Here is a 21,499-nt window from a genome sequence, read left to right as displayed (position 1 = left end):
AGCAAGGCATCAGACAACAGTAATCCACCACCATCACCGGCCACACAGCCTACTCACCAGATTGTAGTGACTCCCATGAAAGGAGTCAAAAACGCTTCAAGAACAGCTAAAGAAGCCCTGATGACGTCAGAACGCACTGATGAAACCGGTCAGACGTAACAAACGTGACACACCACTTCCGTTCTCAACGCAGTTTGTTTTGTTTCTCCGCATGAACCCACACGTGGGTGATGCGGTTTTAGCTCGTTTTTAGCCTGTCCAATAAATTTTTGGCATACTTCACGATGGGAGTTCTCCACTCATTTTCTCCCTATTCATGGCACTAATGGTCTTCAATGACTCATCTCTATTCGGGAGTTCGTTTGCATGCATCCAAGCAGCCACAGTGTTACCTGAGTTACCCGAGTTCCAGCACCTGAACAAAGCCATGATCGTGTGAAGCTTCTTTGGCTGTTCTTGAAGTGTTTTTTACTCCTGTCATGGGAGTCACCACGATCTGGTGAGTAGGCTGTGTGGCTGGTGATGGTGGTGGATTACTGTTGTCTGATGCCTTGCTGAACCCCAGGAGGATTTATCCAGAAGTTTGATTTCAACACTATTGGAACACCTTTTTTTGAACACACATATTTTTTGAATATTTTTTATATTCTTTGAATATAAATTTTGAACTTTGAATTGTTGCTTTCACTTGATTTTGTCTTTGTTTTTGATTGTTTGATTATCTGCTGATTTTATTTAGTTGAAAGCTATTTATGAGTATCACTATTGACATTATTCATACACTATATTTATTTTATTTTGTTTACATTAGTATGTGATATTTGCACTTGCACTTTATAGGGAGCGCAGTCTGTAATTAATTTGTTAATTATTGTCTTTTCTGTACTTGCTTCCCTATTAATAATGATAGGGAAGCAAGTACAGAACCCTTTATTAATAAGAGGAAGGAAGCAATAGCCTTACCACAGATTAGGTTTCAAGCAGGAAGACTGAAAAACTGATTGAGATTAGGGGTGATTCCAACTTTAGGAAAGCTCTTGTTGTTCATATACCAGCACAGATGTCTCCAACTTTGCCCAACAGTTGCACCTGGCTGTAAAATCAGGGATGGGATGGAGACATTCATGGCCACCCTTATATAGAATATATTGTATGACATTATAGTGTACCCACCATTCCTGATGTCTTTCTCTATCAACATCCTTATTTGATTCTCACAGATTTCTTTAAGAGTCTTTTTGATGGTTCCTGCTCCATGTATTTCAGTGTGACATCTGAAGATAAAGCCAACAATTTCCTCAATGGATTGGTCTTTAAGATTTTCCATCTTAATGCATCCAGCTCCAGGGGGAGGCTTCATCTGGCAAAGAGCCATCTTAAACTTTTTTAAACTCTTCTCAACCATTTTTGCAAGATGCTTTGATATTATTAGTTCCTTTGTCATGTTTGGGCTAAGCTTTGAAGTCTGCCATTTACAAAAATAATAACAAAATTATTATGCCATTTTTCTGTGTTGGGACGTTATTATTATTAATAAATTATATCTTTCTTATTTGGTATGTATCAACATGACATCACTGCACATCTCTTATTTTGCGTGTTAGATGTAATCTCAATATATATTATTATTCCTTTGCAGGGGCCCTGTCCTATTCAATTGAGTCCCTAATTAAAATTGAAAATTTTCCCACACACCTGAGAATGACAAGAAAGTGCAAGGAGGAGCGGAGACCTCAAAAACTATTTGAAAAATTAAATTGCCTCCTTCCCCACAAGCAACCAACCTGTCATGGACACCTTGCTCAAAGACATCTTAATGTCACTGCAACAATCTCTGCATACCGACATTACTTCCTTGTCCCAAAAATTTTCTGCTGAAGTGTCATCTCTAGGGGAACGAGTGAATTTAGTAGAAAATTCTGCCAATAACATCACCACCACAGTTAATAACCTAGTGGATGCAAACGATGACGGCATAGAAGAAAGACAATGGCTGCGAGCGAAAATCACAGATTTGGAAGACTGCTCTAGTCGAAATAATCTGAAGTTGCGCGGCATACCAAAGTCAGTGCAGTCTCCAGAGCTAAAACAATATGCTATGGACATGTTCCATACACTTCTCCCTGATCTTCCACCGATCGAATTAACCATCGACCGCATACACCGCATCCCGAAAACCTTCGTTCCTGCCAGACACGATTCCGAGAGATGTACTCATGAGAATACACTTCTACACAACCAAGGACCAAATTCTGAAGAAGTCCAGAACCCTTGGGAAACTTCCAGAAGCCTACGAAAACGTACAAGAGTTTGCGGATCTATCCAAATATGTGATAGACCTCAGATGCCAACTAAATACAATCACAAAAGCCCTACGAAATCACAGCATTGAGTACAAATGGGGACACCCTACTAAGCTGACTATTGACAGGAACGGAAGATCCTTCACCATACACTCACTCGAGACTGGCCTTGCCTTTCTAAATGAATGGGGAATCATTCCTGACCTGCCACCCTCATCAAACTCCCAGAACACTCCGGGTCCAACTCCACCTCTGTGGCACAAATCAAACCGTAACTTCCAACCCAAATTCTGAAGGGCCCTTCACCCTCTGAAAAAGGTAGCAACATACCTCCCCCTCTGAATGCTCTGTGGCTGCAGCGCCTAACCCAATTGAACTCACACCCCCCCCCCCCCCCAGTTCATGCAGCTGTACACAGATACTCCCAGCTGTGCATTTCTTTTTCTGTTTTGCCTTGATTTTGTTTGTGTACATGTTTTTCTCCCCCCTAGTCTGCATCTAATCTTGCAACCACTGTGCAGTTCTTACACCGAAATGAAGACATCTAACCCCACAGATGAAGAGCCAACGCCCAGCCTATCCAGAACCAAAAGCCGCCATCAAATCGTGAGTACAGCTACACCCAGCACACTCACTACCCGCAATAGGCATTAAAATAATTTCCATTAATACTAAAGAGCTGAATCATCCGGCTAAGAGATCCTCCCTCTGGAAAACTGCCCTAAAACTGAACAGCGATATAGTCTGTGCACAAGAAACGCACTTCAAGGACACTGCAACCCCCTCATTTAAACATAGTTCCTTCCCTCACGTATTTCTAACCAGCAGCTCAGAAAAGAAACGTGGAGACTTGATAGCTGTTAAGAATACTATTAACTTCCAACTGGTGGAACAAATCCCTGACCCTAAGGGACGCTATCTGATCCTGGTATGCACACTGGACTCAGCAAATTTAATTCCTAAACAAACTACTGAGGAAAACCCGTAAAGCCCAAAAGGGCTCTCTAATACTATGCAGAGACTTCAACATGGCTCCTGATTACCACATTGATACCACAAACAGGAACTTCCTTCCCCTTCCTGATGCACCACTTCCTCCCAGCAAATGAATTGTACGATGTGTGGAGATGCCATCACACTACTGAGAAAGACTTCACTTTCCACTCCACTGCACATAATTCCTATTCTTTTTTTTTTTTTTTATCATCAAAGTTTATTGTACTGTAAATAATAAAGAGATGCATCTGTGGAGACGCAGCTCCACCCAATACTATACAGTGTTAGGTATAACATCAGAAACAACATTGAACTTCAGTTATGTTGCAAGGGTTAGTATAAACTGTTTATGATTACACAACTTCAAATTTTATTAAAGCAGGTGTCAATGACTGTCATTCGTAAATTCCGTATTGTCATTCAAAGAAAAAGGATAGTTGGAAAAGAAAGAGAGAAAAGGGTAGTAAGGATCAAACCTTCAGGTTTAATTAATGGGAAACTATATTCCTTATTTGACTGTTTTTCAATACTTAGTTTATCACATGAGACTAAACTTACAACAAAGTCCTATTTCATAACATCTAGATATGCCTGTGAATATTTGTATATAAGCCAAGGTGACCAAGTTTTATGAAATCTTTCCACATTTTTTCCTGCTTGTGCAATAGTCTCCTCCAACTCATAGAACTCCGCTATCTTACTGAACCATTCCCGTACGGTCGGTATTTTTGTAGATTTCCAGTACAGTGGAATGATGGCTTTGGCCGCATTCAAAAGGTGTTTGGTAAGTGAGTGTTTATACCTCTTAATGGGGAATTCCGTGACATGCAGGAGACATCCCACTGCATCAAGCTTTAATTTTGTTTCTGTTATCAAGTATATCATCTCCCTGACCCTTGCCCAGAATGTGTTCAGTACAGGGCACTGCCACCAAATGTGTAGCAATGACCCTTTTTCAGAGTTACAGCGCCAACAGGTATCTGAGTGGTCTGGAAACCAAGAGTGTAGCTTTACTGGTGTGGCATACCATTGAGTGAGTAACTTGTATGCTGTTTCCTGAGTTTTTGTGCTCAGGGAGCATTTATGAGCAAAAACGCATGCTTTCTTCCATTGTGAGGTCGACAACGGAATACCTAGTGCTCTCGACCAGCTCTCTCTGAGATCCCTCTCATCCTTGTCCTCCCCATTTTGAATGCAGCGGTATGCTAGTGATGTCACTTTGGAAATGGGTTCCTCTGTCTGACAAACTGACTCTAGTTCCGTTAGTGGTCTGTTGAAATTGTGTTTTCTTTGTGTTCTGTTAAGGAAGCTACGGCATTGAAGATAAGTCCAAAGCTGTAGATCAGGTAGTTTGTTTGTGTGTTTAAAGTCTGTAAAATCCCTGAACTCTTGGTTGTGGAAGCATTGTAAAGCTAGTAGGGGTTTATTTGTGTCGTTCGCTTGTAGTGATCAGTTCCCCATTCCCGGTAGGAAATTTGGGTTATTCTGTAATGGAGTAAGCGGGCTAAGAAGTGACGAGAAGTTAGTAAGTTTCGTTAACTTATGGAAAATTGCTAGGGTAGTGCCCACTAAGGGATGTGTCCTCATCTCCACTGGGAGACTGCTCCATTGAATCCATGGTGAGTATCTGATTGGTGTATGGCTTAATATTTCTTCTATTTCTACCCAATCTTTGATTTTAAAGTGGCAATGCCAGTCTATTATCCTAGTTATGTGAGCGGCGAGGTAATAAGCACGGAAATCTGGGATTCCCATTCCTCCTTTGTCTTTGGGCTTAGTAAGTCGAGAAATTCCTACTCTAGGTTTTTTATGGGCCCAAATAAATTTTGTTTGAGTTGAGTGGAGCAATTTAAAGAAGTTTTGGGGGATTTTTATCGGCAAATTTCTGAATAAATACAGGACTCTTGGTAGAATAACCATTTTACAGATAGCTGCCCGTCCAAACCAGGAGAATCCCTTTAAATGCCAGTTTTGTAAGTCTGAGCATATTGTTTTCAATAGGGGGGTGAAATTATATTCAAAAATTTGAGAGATTTTGGGGGTTAGCCATATCCCTAAATATTTAAGCGCTGTGCCTACCCACTTAAAGGGGCAATTTGACTCGATGAGATCTAATTTATTTGTAGGGATCGAGATATTTAAAATTTCCGACTTGGCATAATTAATTTTAAGGTTTGAGAAATACCCAAAAATAGAGAATTCTTTCATCAAGGAGGGGAGTGAAATGTGAGGGTTCGTTATGAAGAACAGCAAGTCATCAGCGTATGCCGCCACCTTGTATTCTTTTTTTCCTACCTCAAAACCCTGTATTGCCCTTTCTGCTACAATCCGTCTGATAAATGGCTCTAAGGTTAGGATAAATAGCAGGGGTGAAAGGGGGCATCCCTGCCTCGTCCCATTTTTGATCTCAACTGTATTTGAAAGGGAGCCATTGATCTTCAGCTGTGCAGAAGGGTTTTTATAGAGCATAGAGATCCAAGACATCATATTGTTTCCCAAGCCAATGAACCTGCATGTTTCTAGCATAAAATCACAGGCTACGCGGTCAAAGGCCTTCTCCGCGTCTGTGGACAGGAGAAGGCTTTCGATTTTCCGCACCCCGGCAGCATGCATTAAATTGAGCGTTTTGATAACATTATCTCTGGTTTCTCTTCCTGGCATGAATCCTGCTTGCTCGCTTCCTATCAATCCGTGAAGTAGAGGTTTCAATCTATTTGCTATTATTTTTGAGATCAATTTCACATCTAGATTCAGAAGCGATATTGGCCTGTAGCTTGCACATTCTGTCAGGTCCTTGTTTGGCTTGGGAAGAATTGTTATATGTGCCTTGAGGAAATCTGTTGGGATCTCCCTGGGCTCAGACAGATAGTTCAGAGCCCTTAGTAACGGTCCAAGCAGAGTTTCCTGGAATGTTTTGTAATAAATTGCCGTGAAACCGTCCGGCCCCGGGCTTTTCCCCGTCTTTAGGTGTTTGATCGCTTGTTGTAGTTCAGAAGCTTCTATGGGACTTTCTAGTTGGGTAATATCTTCAGTTGACAGTGTGGGAAGTTTTGAGTCTGTCAGATATTGACGTATGGCTTGTAATCTCGTTCCTTGAATTAAGCTAGGTTTCTGTGGGTTGGGTAAGTTATACAAGGTTGTGTAATAATTATGAAAGTGGTGTGCAATTTGTTCGGTAGTAATGTCTAGTTTCCCATCTTTTGTTCGTATGCCTGAGATATTTTGTTGTGTTTTCGCGTTTTTTATGGCTCTTGCTAATAAGCTTCCTGTTTTGTTACCGTGTTCATAATAAAATTTTTTTTGAAAAAATAGAAATCTTTTAGCCCTTGTGTCGAAGATCTGTTGAAGTGCCTTTCTATTTTCTAAGAGTTCAGTTGCCGTATGTTCTGTCAGGGATTTTTTATGTAGGGATTCCAGGGCGCGAATCTTCTCTGTCAGGGATTTAATTTTATTTTCCCTCTCTTTTTTGCGGTGAGCGCCCAATCTAATGAGTTCTCCTCTGATTGTGCATTTATGTGCTTCCCATATTGAAAGGGGATTGACGTCTGATGTAGTATTGGTTTTGAAGTAGTCTGTTAATGATGTTGCTATTTGAGGGAGTGTAGTTGGGTCTGTTATCAATGCTGAATTCAATCTCCAAGTATTTGTTTTGGGTCGGTGTTCTGTGATCTTCAACGATATTGAAATTGGGGCATGGTCTGAGAAGGTCTGTATCCCTATTTTAGCTCCTAAGACTATATATAAGTCTCTTTGTGAAACAAAGAGATAATCTATTCTCGAGTATGTGCTGTGGGGTATGGAATAGAAGGTGTAATCTTTTCCCTCGGGATAAATGAATCTCCAAGAATCTATTAGTTGAAGCGAGTTCAGTAGTGTTTTGATTTGTTTGAGTATTTTGTACGTAATATAGGTTTTGCCTGTGGACGTATCACTGAGAGGATTCAATGGGACATTAAAGTCCCCTCCTAGAATGATACATCCCGAGCCAAAATCTTTGAGTTTTTCAACAATTTTACGGCAGAAGGTTAGGTGTGCTGTGTTGGGAAAATAAACATTTGCTAGCGTAATAGGTGTACCACAGCAGTTCCCCTTCAGGAATATGAACCTTCCTTCTGGATCTATGAGTTTGTCAGTTAGTTCAAAGGAAGCATCCCTACTAATGAGTATGGATACTCCCTTGGATTTTGCTAAGTCATTCGTTGCATGGTATGCCTGTGTGAAGAAAGAGTCTGTCAGCTTGGGGACTTGTTGAGTTTTGAAGTGTGTTTCCTGTAAAAACACAAAACGAGGTTTACCTTTTTTGAGTTCCTTTAAGAGGGTCTTGCGCTTTTCAGGGATATTCAGGCCCTTTGTGTTGTGAGAGATCACTGTAGGCTCATGTCCCAGGGATGAGTACGCCATCTTGAGGACCCAGAGAGAGCTGTCGAGGCAACAACTGGAGAAAGAACTTAAGTTTCTAATAAATTATACTTTACCCTTTAAAAAGTATAGGTAAAAAGAAATAAATAAAAGAAAGTGTAGAATGAGTACTTAGAAAGTAAGAGAGAGATAATGTGATCTCCTTGGAAACCCAATGGGGCCAAGGTAAAATATTAGTGCCTCCTGCCAGGAAAATCCTCTTCTGTCAAGGAGCACTTTGTCGGAGCGCGATTGGCAGCCGCCCAATCACTTTGGTTAATCCAACTAATTAAATTAGATATATAACACTCAATTTGTGAGCGAAAACCGGCAGCAGCCATAATAAACATAATGTAAACAATATTGGTCAACAATGCACCTTAATTGCAACAATGAAGGCACTTACTACATCCCCTGACCTCTTTAACTCGATTAACTTTACATGTAGAAATGTCGATGAGTTGCTTGGCCATGCCTCTGTTCTCCTGAGAGACTGCAAGGCCCCCCTCCAAGTGGGGGTATCATCTTGCTGTCTTCCCCTTGGAGGTAGTTTTAAATTGAATCTATAACTTGTAGTTTTACTTTGCTTTGTTTTGGTTTTTTTTTGTTGTTGTTTTTTTTATAATTTTAAAGTTATTTCTTTCATCGACATTTCTACAATCAATGCTTGCCGAAGTGTAAGAGTAACAATTGTGCTTTAGGAACCAAATGTTCCTGCTGGTATCACCTATTCTGTTATATTTACCCTACATAAGTATTCTATCTATACGGTTGGCCTAAGCCCTCATGGGGGGTAAAAGCAACAGTCCCCGTAAGCATAAATTCCATCTAAAACAGCTGGTCTACAAGATCTGGCACCTTGTGTGTTGTTGATTCTTGATGTGTAATTCCGTTCGTCAAGAAAAGACAAATCCAGACAAAGTGTCTTAGGCTGTTGGCATCATAAAACTTTGGGGTCAACAATCAAGGTGTTATTTCAGGTAAGTTGCTTATCGTCTACCATGTATGGTGTGATTTTCTGTGGACATCTTCAGGCTTCTTCAAAGCCCCTGGATGCATGAGGTCTGTTATTTGGGGTTCCAGCCTGTGACCCTCCAGGGCGTGCTGATTTCATCTTCTTGGAGAGGCGTTTGTCAGGCGATGAGAAGGGGGATCTATCCAATGGAGGTAGCATAAATTCCTGATACCACTCTGGCAGTTCGACCGGTTCCAGATGTAACGCTTGGCAAAAATCTGGAAGATCTTCTGGTGAACGCAAAGTATGCTGTCTTCCATTGTGATTCACTAGGAGTGCGAACGGGAATCGCCATGTATAACGGAGATCCTTTTCTCTCAGCTTGTCAAGTAATGGTCTAAGAGCCCTGCGGTTCTTTAGTGTGATCTAAAACAGATCGTGAAAGAGCATGATGGTTTCTCCATTGAAGACTATCTGGTCGTTCCTGCGTGCTTTACGCATGATGTCTTCTTTTAAAGCAAAGCTCTGCAAGCAGCATATGATGTCACGTGGTGGCAAATTGTCAGGGCCTCTTGCTCTGAGTGCTCTGTGAGCTCTTACAAATTCAATGTCTGTCTCCTCTGGTCTTTCTAGCAGGCTGTTAAAAACCCTCTGTAAAGCTGGGGTTATTTGGTCAGCCTCCACGGTCCCTGGGATCCCCCTCACCCTAATATTATTTCTTCTGCCCCTGTTATCTAAGTCCTCGAGATGTTTGTTAATCTCTATAAGTTGTTGGGACTGTGTATGAGTAACTCTGTCCAAGCGATGAAGAGCCTTGTCCCTGCATCTGCCTGCATGCTCTACCGTGGCCATCTTGTCTGTGAGGATCAACATGCTGGATTTCAGATCCGTTATCGCCGCCGAAAAGGTGGCTTTGATGTCAGCTGCAAAGCCTGACATGCCGGCATATGTTAGGGGGAGGTCAGGGTGAGGGGTAATCCTACCGTTCTCCTGCCTAGTACCCGGCAGAAATCTGAAACTATGGCTATATAGTCTACACTCAAAATCTAAACACCTCCCCCCTACTATTTTAGCATCAGTCAAGACATGGCGAAAATTTATCTCCATGCCTTGGCTAAACACACCTAGAGCTCTCACCAAGTTACCAATCTCCATTCTAGCACTCCTAATCCCAGGCATCATGGCCTAAAGATACCCAACTGAACGACCTAGTCCTTAACAGCTGCACAAAATCATTTAACCAGCTACAATCTGACCTAAACATATCCAATACGTTATACTACCAATACCTTCAAATTGCCCACTGTATACATCACAACCCCCACCTCCTGGCTCCTATCCCAGTACAAGCCCTTGCTTTTTATGCACTGAGCAATAAACACACAAAAGTCATATCTATATTCTATAATATGCTACATGAGAAATCGCTTTTCCAACACACTTATGCCCTGTACACACGATCGGACATTGATCGGACATTCCGACAACAAAATCCATGGATTTTTTCCGACGGATGTTGGCTCACACTTGTCTTGCATACATACGGTCGCACAAAGTTGTCGGAAAATCCAATCGTTCTGAACGCGGTGACGTAAAACACGTACGTCAGGACTATAAACGGGGCAGTAGCCAATAGCTTTCGTCTCTTAATTTATTCTAAGCCTGCGTGGCACTTTGTGTACACGCGATTGGAATTTAAGCAATCGGATTTTGTTGTCGGAAAATTTTATAGCCTGCTCTCAAACTTTGTAAGTCAGAAATTCCGACGGAAAAAGTCCGATGGAGCCCACACACGATCGGAATTTCCAACAACACAATCCGATCGCACTTTTTCCGTCGGAAATCCCGACCGTGTGTACAGGGCATAAGACTCTACACCTATGGGAACGTGATCTACAACAAAAATACACTATCCACAATTGGGAAAGAGCACTACGCTCTATATACAAAGCTACTACATGCACTTCTCTATGGGAGCTCACCTAAAGCATGACACAACGCAGATATATAACCCCCCTCAAAATTACCACATATGACCACAACGCGTCTCCGGCATGCTGGTGAAAATGCGGAGACACAGGATCACTCCTCCATGTGCTGTGGAACTGTCCAATACTAACCTCATATTGGACAGAAGTCTTTTTTCTGATCGCACAGATCACTAATATCACCATCCCTCCTTCACCTGACCTAGCACTTCTGAACCTAAACATCGAACACGTCCCACGTGAGTTCCACAAAGTAGTTATATTCTGTCTGTCAGCAAGTAGGATGTGTGTTACTAAACGCTGGGAAAATACTTCACCACCACAAGCCCTGAATGTAATAAAGCAGGTCCAAGACCACTACGTATTTGAGACCACACTAGCGGCGGATAGAAATACCTACCTCAAAATGTCCCAGGCATGGGAGTCATGGACAGAATGGTACAAATCTAATATAAAACGATATTAGATTAACGATCATCAATGCACAGTGCAGACGTTTAATCCCCTTCCCTTCCTAGTTCACCCCCCCTTTTCCCTTGCCCAGGTCCTACACACAGACATTTAGACAAGGTCCATGTTCTTGCCTGATAGTAGTTTCATTACATTGAAAGCAAGCTTAGAGAATAACTATTCCGTAGGACGCATTTGGGCACCCAAAAGGAGGACGTGACTCCAGATCAGCTCATATCACTTTTGTAAATGAACGGTCAGATCTGGTTAATGTCCCCCTTCATCTTCATAGCCCATATCATAAGGGATACTACGTTTATTTGAATGTTAATGTTCTTCATATTATTGCATGTAACTTTGCATATATACGTTTATTTAATGTAACCTATGGACCTTTACTACCTTGTTTGCACTCCTTAAACTTAAATTCAATAAAAAATACTGAAAGTAAAATTGAGTGTTTAGAGTGCTAGGATGTATATGACCTGAGCCATTATCCATTTTCAGGGCTCTGCAGATCTTCCCCAAGCTTGGTGGTGTGGTGGGTTGATTGCTTTGGCCTGTTGCTGGAAGAAGGTTCCAGCACATACTGTGGAAGGGTTGACCTCTGTAGTTATGAATATTTATCTGACCCAGACAATCTAAAGCTTTATTCAGAGGTATAGCTGGGGAGACAATAAATGTTTGGGAGCACCTTTCCAGAGCTCTTTACTGCTGGGAGGATGTCTGTAGGAAGGCATTGCTGCTTGGGCCTTGCCTTAGTCTAGGGCATGTTCTGAAGGCTCAAAAACCAAGCTGAAGCCACAGTGTATAACTGGAGGGAGCTGGGCTGGAAAAGATATCCCTGCAAAGTAATTTAACAGAGGTGCTAGGTAGAGCTCAGTTGTACAAGCTCCTCTCCTGGACTGAAATAGCTTACTCTAATTTTACTGCACACTGAACTTCTCAAAATGTGCGTTAGAAGTTGCTGCAAGTCGGATAAAGCCTACCCCATTTCATGGCTGGCGGACATTTATTATCAACTAGCTCTTTCCTCCCCAGCTAGACTGTCCCTGTCATTAATTGGATTTCAGTTCTTTCTATTATAGAGGCACATTATCACATGTGGGTGTTACCCAGGGTGATCTGCATGCAAATAAAGCCATCCTTGAGACTGACACCCACCTATCAAGGCTTTGGATAGTTGCATAACTCTTGTCGAAAACCAGTCCACTACTTGCATTAGGGTTGAGGGCTCATGGAAGGAGTAGTAAGTTGGGTGCTGTGATGTTTTCAGGAAAAAATGCCTTTTAGCTCCAGTTCACAATGGCGCTATTTGACATGTTAAATCGCAGCCTATTGCTGGCAATGGCACTGTCCCAATTGGTGTGATACCAACTTTGCGACGCAACACTGATTTCCGAAAGCAGTTCTTGCACTAGTTCTTGCACTACTTCTGGCAACTTTGGGGGCAATTTCAATAGACATCTGTGCATGAACCATGAACAGATGTCTTTCAAATCATCCCCAAACTCCCAAACTTGCACTGAAATGCGGGTTTGAAATTGTGCGAGTTCAGCTGAACTCGCGCGATTTTAAACCTGCGTTCAGTTTGAATGTACCCTCCAAAGTAAAGTAAATGTGCCTCCCTCACTGTACTCTACTCATGGTGAAGAAGCGTTGTCAACCTAGGATCCGCTTATAATTATGGATGAGTCAATGGTTCAGTCTGAACTTGTGCCCGTTAAGCCCCCTGTTTTTTCACAAAAAAAATCACAAAGAGTACCACGCTGTCAAAAAAAAACGTGAAAAAGCAGCCAACACGACAATGTAAATAAAATGGTCAAACAAAGAAGGGGGGGGGTGCAGCGCTATAAACATATAAATACCGAGAATGTAATTGTCGACAATAATTGTTAACCCCAGATGATGCCTGTTTAGGCGAAACGCATCGGGTTTGTTGCTGGTCCACAGTTAATGTCTCTTTTTCAAGCGCTTGTATTCCTATTGGCAAATGTAAGTGTAATACTTATGATTTTATCTGGAATAAATATCCTATCCAGTATTATGCTATGTGCCCTATCTCTTTCCTTTATCTATGGTTTGGCTGATTTGCATCTGCATGTAAGCTGTGTCTACTCTGCTCAATTCAACGGAACGTCCATCCAGACGCTGTATTCCATACATTGAATTGGTGCCTCATTGGTTACCTTCCAAGCTTGATTGGCTTGTCAGGTGTACACCCGTACAAATCCAATCTTTCTGGTAAGAGACTAGTACTTTCGGTGGTGGTCTTTTCATGGTTATTCACCATTCACTTTGATGCCTGCTCAAGATTTTAATGATCGTCACATGCTTGTTTTGGATTACTCACCACAGGGATTCACCATTATATGTGGTCCCTTTTCATCAAATATGGACATTTATTTTTATTGATCTTTATACCGGTCATATGTCACTTTATTTACTGTATATTTATGTCACTGTTTAAATATTATTTCACTTCTTTTATTGTGACATCATTGTCGACAATTACATTCTTGGTATTTATTTGTTTATAGCGCTGTACCCCAACCCCCCCCTCTATTTTTTTACCCTGTTTTTTTACCACTTCAATAAATGACAGTTTCACATTGGGGTTTATTTACTAAAGGCAAATCCACTTTGCACTACAAGTGCACCGCAAGTGCAGTCGCTGTAGATCTGAGGGGACATGCAAGGAAAATAAAAAAACAGCATTTTTGTTTGTATATGATTAGATGATAGAAATCAGCAGAGCTTCCCCTCATTTTAGATCTTCCCCTCAGATCTAAAGCAACTGCACCTCCAAGTGTAGTGCAAAGTGGATTTGCCTTTAGTAAATCAACCCCACTGTCTACTAGTTCCTAAGGAAGCAGTGAGTGCTGGCACCTGCTGCATCCATAGCAACCACCACCATCACTGGCACATTGGCTTACATGGTTGGAAATACCTGGCAACATAAGCAAAGGGGCAGGGATAGCAGTCACATCACTGCCCTAATATGGACATGGCCACATTTGGTCAATTATGTCACCACCACCCCCGCCTCTTACATTATGTAGCTGACTGTAGCTGTTATTCCCTGACCAGTGCAAAAGCAATATTTTTTTTGCACTGGTACATGTTCCCCGGGGCAGTAGCCACCCCCCCCCCCCCCACACACACACACACACACACACACACACACACTCCTATGCTGTTTTTTTACAACTCTTTGCCTATTAGCCCAGAAAATGGGCATTTTGATTTGATTTGTTGATTTCAATGGGATTCAGGTTCAGCATTCAAGCTTCTTTGAAGTTTGGCGAACCCTGCTTGGACCACAAAAAAACCTTCTCTCCTTATTTCTGTTATATGAAGGTGTGGGGGGTGTTAAAGGTTACATAATATAGTTGGGAAGGAAGATAACATTGTTTTATATATTTCAGTTCAATGCACAGGAAGTGACAAGGGCACAAAATTTCTTGCAGGATCAACAGGTAATTTCTGCAAAAAATAAGATAATGCTGTCACCACATCTAAGCACTGGTAAGATGCAATATATTACATTTCCTGTTCTTGGGGTTTCAAATTGCAGTTGTAATAATCAGTAGTACTTACCTCAGCTGAAATGGAGGAAGTCATTTGTCTGCTGTACAGGTAGTTTCACTTGTCCTGCAGCTAATAACACAAAGATTTTGTTTGCTGTTCCATTGATGGTTTCAATTTCCCTTTTTTCCCAGCAGTATCATGGAAGCCTTGCTGTCATGCAACCAATAGGAACAAGGAAGAGTAGCTATAAAGATGAAAAAATGGTATTAAATTAATTAAAAGTTTGGAAGGTGATCCATGTACTATACCTCAATCTGCTTGCTCACTCCCCAAAATGTACAAAATAACGTATTTTTCGGTGTATAACATGCACTTTCTTCCCCTTAAAATCAGGGGGAAATCGTGGATGCGTGTTATATGCCGATCCCCGCTGTCTGTGAGGGGAGAGGAGGGAGCGACGCTGAAATACACATAGCCGAGTGTACTGTGTACTCAGCGAGGCGAGGCTTCTCTCGGCTCCGCTCGCAGTCATGCCCAGTCCTGCCATTGGACCTGTGTTATGTCCATCATAGAAGCCGTACCAAGGTGCGGGACTTGGCGGGACTGCGAGAGGAGCCGAGTACACAGGACATGCGGCTCTGTGTATCTCAAGGGCACTAATTTTAAACGATCATGCTGCAATGAGACTGGGCAAGGCTGCAATCAGACTGGGCAAGGCTGCAAATGACACTGATAAGGCTGCATTGATGGGCATTTACATTTAAGTTTTTTTTCCTTAAACTTCCCTCCTAAAAGTTTTTTTCCTTAAAATTCTCTCCTAAACTTGGGCTGCGTGTTATACGCCAATAAATACGGTATATAGAAAAGGGGAACAGTTTGCCAAGCTGCTGCTAACAAAGCAAACAGAATATTGGCATGCATTAAAAAGGGGATCAACTCCAGAGATAAAGGGATAATTCTCCCGCTCTACAAGACTCTGGTCCGGCCGCACCTGGAGTATGCTGTCCAGTTCTTGGCACCAGTCCTCAGGAAGGATGTACTGGAAATGGAGCGAGTACAAAGAAGGGCAACAAAGCTAATAAAGGGTCTGGAGGATCTTAGTTATGAGGAAAGGTTGCGAGCACTGAACTTATTCTCTCTGGAGAAGAGACGCTTGAGAGGGGATATGATTTCAATTTACAAATACTGTACTGGTGACCCCACAGTAGGGATAAAACTTTTTCGCGGAAGGGAGTTTAACAAGACACGTGGCCACTCATTAAAATTAGAAGAAAAGAGGTTTAACCTTAAACTACGTAGAGGGTTCTTTACTGTATGAGTGGCAAGGATGTGGAATTCCCTTCCACAGGCGGTGGTCTCAGCAGGGGGCATTGATAGTTTCAAGAAATTATTAGATAAACACCTGAATGACCGAAACATACAGGGATATACAATGTAATACTGACATATAATCACACATATAGGTTGGACAGGATGGAGTGTGTCTTTTTTCAACCTCACCTTCTATGTAACTATATCGTTTCTAAACCCACATTGCTCAAAACCACATCCCTTCTATCTGTTTCCACCAAATGTTCTTTTGAACAATTTTACAACAACAATAATAACTTTTTAATTTCAAGCCAAGTTTTTTTTTAAGCCCCTTAACTCAACAAAAATTTAAAGCGATACTAAAGCCTCAGTTTTTCATTTAAAAATAATAAACATGTTATACATACCGTACCTGCGCTGTGTAATGGTTTTGCACAGAGCAGCCCAGATCCTCCTCTTCTCGGGTTCCCCGCCAGCACTCCTGCCCCCCCCCCTGCCGAGTGATCCCCACAGCAAGCAGCTTGCTATGGGGGCACCCAAGCCAAGTCACCGCTCTGTGTGTCCATTTAGACATGGAGCCGTGGTTCAGTCCCTCACCCCTCTCTCTCCTCATTGGCTCACTGACATTGATTGACAGCAGTGGGAACCAATGGAACCATGCTGCTGTCTCAGCCAATGAGGAGGGAGAGTCCTGGGCAGCTGAGACTCTCTTGCAACATGGCTGGATCGAGATGGGGCTCAGGTAAGTGTTAGGGGGGCTGCTGCACATTATATGATATTTGGTGTTCTCTTTCATATATTTGAAGGGACAATTAGGCTCACACAAGCGTAAAACTCATTAGTTAGAGAGTGGTCCTGGGCAAGTTACAATGCACTTTGTCTGGTTCATCTAAGTTGGTTGAAAGACCCAATATCATTGAAGTGTGGTTGTTTGTTTTCCATGAACCATTATTACCCTCCATCCTTCAGAGATGCTACTTGCTATTTGAGAGATTGTCCTTTAATGCCTATTACATATATTTTGGGGTAATATTGCCTACCCTTACATCCAAAAGCCCTGAGACTGCTTCTGGGAGCTGAGTGATGTCAGCAGGCCCAGAAGACTCAGAGCTGTAACTCAAGTGACAATACTCTAGTATTTCCCTTTGCTCCTCCCAGCGCAGCTACAGAGAAGGTCATGTAGGTAGGAGAAGGGAGGGGCTTGGCCAGCACAGACAGTATTTACCATATTTATTGGCACATAACACGCACAGGCGTATAACACGCACCTTCATTTTAGGAGGGAAGTTTCATGAATAAAACTTAAATTTAAAAAAAAAAAACTTTGAAGCAAAATAAGGGTCAGTGCCCATCTGCAGCCTCACCATTCCATTGCCATCAATGCAACCTGATCAATACCCATCTGCAGCCTCATCATTCCATTGCCATCAATGCAACCTGATCAATGCCCATCTGCAGCCTCATCAGTCCACATCAATGCAGCCTCACCATTGCAATCAATGCAGCAGCCACACCATTGCCATCAATGTAGCAGCCTCACCATTGCCTTTAATGGAGCAGCCACACCATTGCCATCAATGCAGCAGCTTCACCATTGCCATCAATGCAGCAGCCTCACCATTGCCATCAATGCAGCAGCCTCACCATTGCCATCAATGCAGCAGCCTCACCATTGCCTTCAATGCAGCAGCCTCACCATTGCCATCAATGCAGCAGCCTCACCATTGCCTTCAATGCAGCAGCCTCACCATTGCCATCAATGCAGCAGCCTCACCATTGCCTTCAATGCAGCAGCCTCACCATTGTCATCAATGCAGCAGCCTCACCATTGCCATCAGTGCAGCCTGATCGATGCCCATCTGCAGCCTAGAGGGGACAGGGAGGGGGGCGGGACGAGCGCCGACAGATTACATACATGAGAATCTCCTATGATAGACAGAACAGTGGTCCAATAACGGCCCAGGAGACGGGACTTCCTATTACAGAGGCCACCAAGTAAACTGGAGATTCTCACTGTATGTAATCTGATGGCGATTGTCCCGTCCCCCTACCGGTCCCCTCCCAGGCAGCTAAAATTGAAGTATTGGCGTATAACACGCACACGCTATTTGCACCCGATTTTCATGGTGAAAAAGTGAGTATTACATGCCAATGAATACAGTATATACTTGCAAAAGAGAGATGAGGGCTATGCTGAGGAATTGACACTCCTTGAGTTATGAAATTTGTTAACAAATTCAAAGGCACATTGGAGGCGGAAATATGTAAAAAATGCAGCAAGTATGTTCAGTACTTGTTTTTTTACCTGCACAGTTTTTAAGCTGGTGATAGGGTCTCTTTAGAGCAACCCTTTTTAATTTTCTTTTATTTCAGTTTTAGATGGAGTAAGGAATAATTAAGACCCCCTTCATATATTTTTTTGTTTCTATCGTTGGCCTCTAATTTCATATGCCAGAGACAAATAGACTGTGCACTCTGCAAGTGCAGTTGCCCCAGAGGTTAGTAAATGAGCAGAAGCTCTGCCGACTTCTATCATCCAATCATATGCAAGCAAAAATCCTGTCTCTTTTATTTTCCTTGCACGTCATTGAATAATCTTTGCTAAGGGAAGCCTTACCTCATTTACTAAGCTTTGGAGCAACTGCAAAGTGCACAGTCTATTTGCCTTTAATAAATCAACCCCATCTTCTCTTAGACTGTTATCACTAAAACATGTTTAACCACTTACGGACCGCCCGCCGCAGTTTTACGACAGTATTTTGAAGAGAAATATCGTTGTTATGGCAGCAGCTAGCTACCATAACCCAGGTATGCTCTTCTTCAGCGGGTGGTCCGCTTTCAGATAAAAGTGGTCTCTGCAGCGGATTCACCGCAAGATCACTTTTATCGGTGGCGGGAGATACCCCCCCTCCCGCCGTGCCCTGGTGCCCTCCGCCGCTTACCGGAGCCGTTAGTAGTGGCGGAGGTGATCAGATCCTTCTCCCAGATTGACATGGAGACGAGTGAGGGGAAGATGGCCCCCACCCATCTCCATGACATTGCAGGGCGGAAGCGACGACAAAACGTCACTTCCTCCCATAGCTCTTAAAAGGCTATTTTTTTTTTTTTTTCATTTTTTCAAATGACAACATTTTTTTTTTATTGCATTTTAGTGTAAATATGAAATCTGAGTTCTTTTTGTCCCCAGATCTCATATCATGCTTTTTTTTCTATTACAAGGGATGTTTATATTCCTTACAATAGGAATACAAGTGACACATTTCTTTTTTTTAAAGTACAGTGAAAAAAAAAAAGAAAAGGTAAAATAAATAAGAAAAAAAAATAAATTTTTTTAAACGCGCCCCATCCCGCTGAGCTCGCATGAGAGCGAGAGCAATAACTCTAGCCCTAGACCTCCTCTGTAACTCAAAACATGAACCTGTAGAATTTTTTAAATGTCGCCTATGGATATTTTTAAGAGTAAAAGTTTGTCGCCATTCCACGAGCGGGCGCAATTTTGAAGCGTGACATGTTGGGTATCAATTTGCTCGGCATAACATTATCTTTCACAATATAAAAAAAATTGGACTAACTTTACTGTTGTCTTATTTTTTAATTCAAAAAAGTGTATTTTTTTTTTTTTTAAAAGTGCGCTTGTAAGACTGCTGTGCAAATACGATGTGACAGAAAGTATTGCAACGACCGCCATTTTATTCTCTAGGGTGTTAAAAAGTATATATAATGTTTGGGAGTTCTAAGTAATTTTCTAGCAAGAAAAATTTTTTTTTTTAAACGTAAACAACAAATTTTAGAAAGAGGCCCAGTCCTTAAGTGGTTAATTATTGGAAGATTTCCCTTCACCTCTTCTTTTAAAGACAACTCAAAAACTTTAGTCTTGCCTACAATTCTCACCAAGACAATAAGAGAGGGAGAATCTCCAGCAGGGACACAAACAGCAGTTAAAACTACAGTCCTTTTATTCTCCATCCAAAACAGCAACAGTTATGGCTTACACTTTAAATATTTTGTGAAAAAAAACAATCAGCGCCAAAATATATTACTTCCTCCTATAACAGGGTAAATGTGTAAAATCACCAATATATGTGACTGCACAGCTGCTGAACACATATGCAGCGTACACACGAGCGAACCTTTCGACCGGACTCCTCCGACGGACCATCCGATCGTGTGTGGGCTTCATCGGACCGTCAGCGGACTTTTCCAGTCGAAAATCTGACGGACTTTACATTTGAAACATGCTTCAAATCTTTTCGACGGACTCGAGTCCGGTCGAAAAAATCTGCTCGTCTGTATGCTAGTCCGACGGACGAAAACCAACGCTAGGGCAGCTATTGGCTACTGGCTATCAACTTCCTTTTTTCAGTCCTGTCGTACGTTATCACGTAGGAATCTGTCGGACTTTGGTGTGATCGTGTGTAGGCAAGTCCGTTCGCTCAAAAGTCCGTCGGAAGTCCGTCAAAAGTCCGACGAAAGTCCGCCGGAATGGCCGTCGGACTTTTGTTGCCGAAAAGTCCGCTCGTGTGTACACGGCCTTACAGTGATACACCACACCAAATTCAATATTGTTTTCTAAATAGTGCAGCACTGTGTCTCATTCAATAATGTGCATACAAAATATATATTAAACATTTCATAATCAAAAAAAAATTTAAATTAAAAAATGAAAATGTCAAAAAATTTGAAAAAAAAAAACAGTTCATCTGGGTCAATGATTCCAAAACAATCACCGCTGTGTGTGTTCGTCCTCAAAAGGACCAATATCCAAGGAACACCTCCACCCGCTAAAGTGCCTGCTCACCTCAAAGATAAATGAAAAAGCAGAGACAAATCACTCCTCGTGCCCACCACAATGGATCAACTTTCACTTTCCAATGGCAATCCTACAGTCTCCAGATTGTGTGGGTAATCAGCGTTTGTATTGCCATCAGACAAACCTTCCTTCACTTTCTCATGAGTGCTCAATCACGCTATTACTTCCGTAGGTTATAGACATGAAACAACAAAACACAAGTGCCATAGTGTACTCTGATTTGTTTTGGGGGCTTTTAATAAACATGCAAACATAGTGATTTGTCTATGCTTTTTCATTCATCTTTGAGGTGAGCAGGCACTTTAGCTGGTGGAGGTGTACACTTTAAATACACTTTAAATTATAGCTGTGAAAAGCAAAGTGTGTACTCACCTTCCTCTGAGAGTTATCACGGCTTCTGTACCGTTAGTTTCACTTCTCCTTAGTTATAAACACGGAGCTCTTTAAATTATTCTGCTAATAGTTTCGATTTCCTACTCAAACAACAGGAAATCAAAACTCTGTTGCAATGCAGCCAGAAAAAACAAATGAATCCTGAAAGTGTTACAACATGTATTACGTAACGTGCGTTCTTAGCTTCCATATTACTGTGTTGGCACTGGAAATAACATTAAAGCTGAGTTCAAATCGTTTTTTTTTCATTAAAAGTAAGCAGATACAAAAAGTGTATCAGCTGACTTTTAATTAGGGATGAGCTGAACACCCCCCAGGTTCGGTTCGCACCAGAACTTGCGAACAGGCAAAACATTTGTGCGAA

The 21,499-nt window shown here is 41.9% G+C and overlaps 1 protein-coding gene across 2 annotated transcripts in view; it reads right to left on the bottom strand.

The window, feature by feature from the left end:
* LOC141148376 (uncharacterized) overlaps positions 1-21,241 on the bottom strand; it is a 107,323-nt gene extending 86,082 nt beyond the window's left edge. The window contains exons 1-4 of one of the 2 annotated variants that reach the window (XM_073635808.1): positions 21,115-21,241; positions 14,691-14,865; positions 7,595-7,734; positions 1,174-1,465 (exon numbers count right to left, since the gene is read on the bottom strand). In XM_073635808.1, the coding sequence (XP_073491909.1) occupies positions 1,174-1,444 (271 nt within the window). In that variant the 5' untranslated portion in view covers positions 1,445-1,465; positions 7,595-7,734; positions 14,691-14,865; positions 21,115-21,241. The remainder of the gene's footprint in view (positions 1-1,173; positions 1,466-7,594; positions 7,735-14,690; positions 14,866-21,114) is intronic. The other variant, XM_073635807.1, reaches the window with a different exon arrangement.
* Between the last annotated feature and the right edge of the window lie 258 nt (positions 21,242-21,499).

The sequence above is a fragment of the Aquarana catesbeiana genome, linkage group LG06 (assembly GCF_042186555.1).
Source record: "Aquarana catesbeiana isolate 2022-GZ linkage group LG06, ASM4218655v1, whole genome shotgun sequence".
In the NCBI taxonomy this organism is placed as follows: Eukaryota; Metazoa; Chordata; class Amphibia; order Anura; family Ranidae; genus Aquarana; species Aquarana catesbeiana.
Note: the sequence above shows the minus strand (reverse complement) of the source record. Positions and strands in the feature narration are given on the sequence as shown.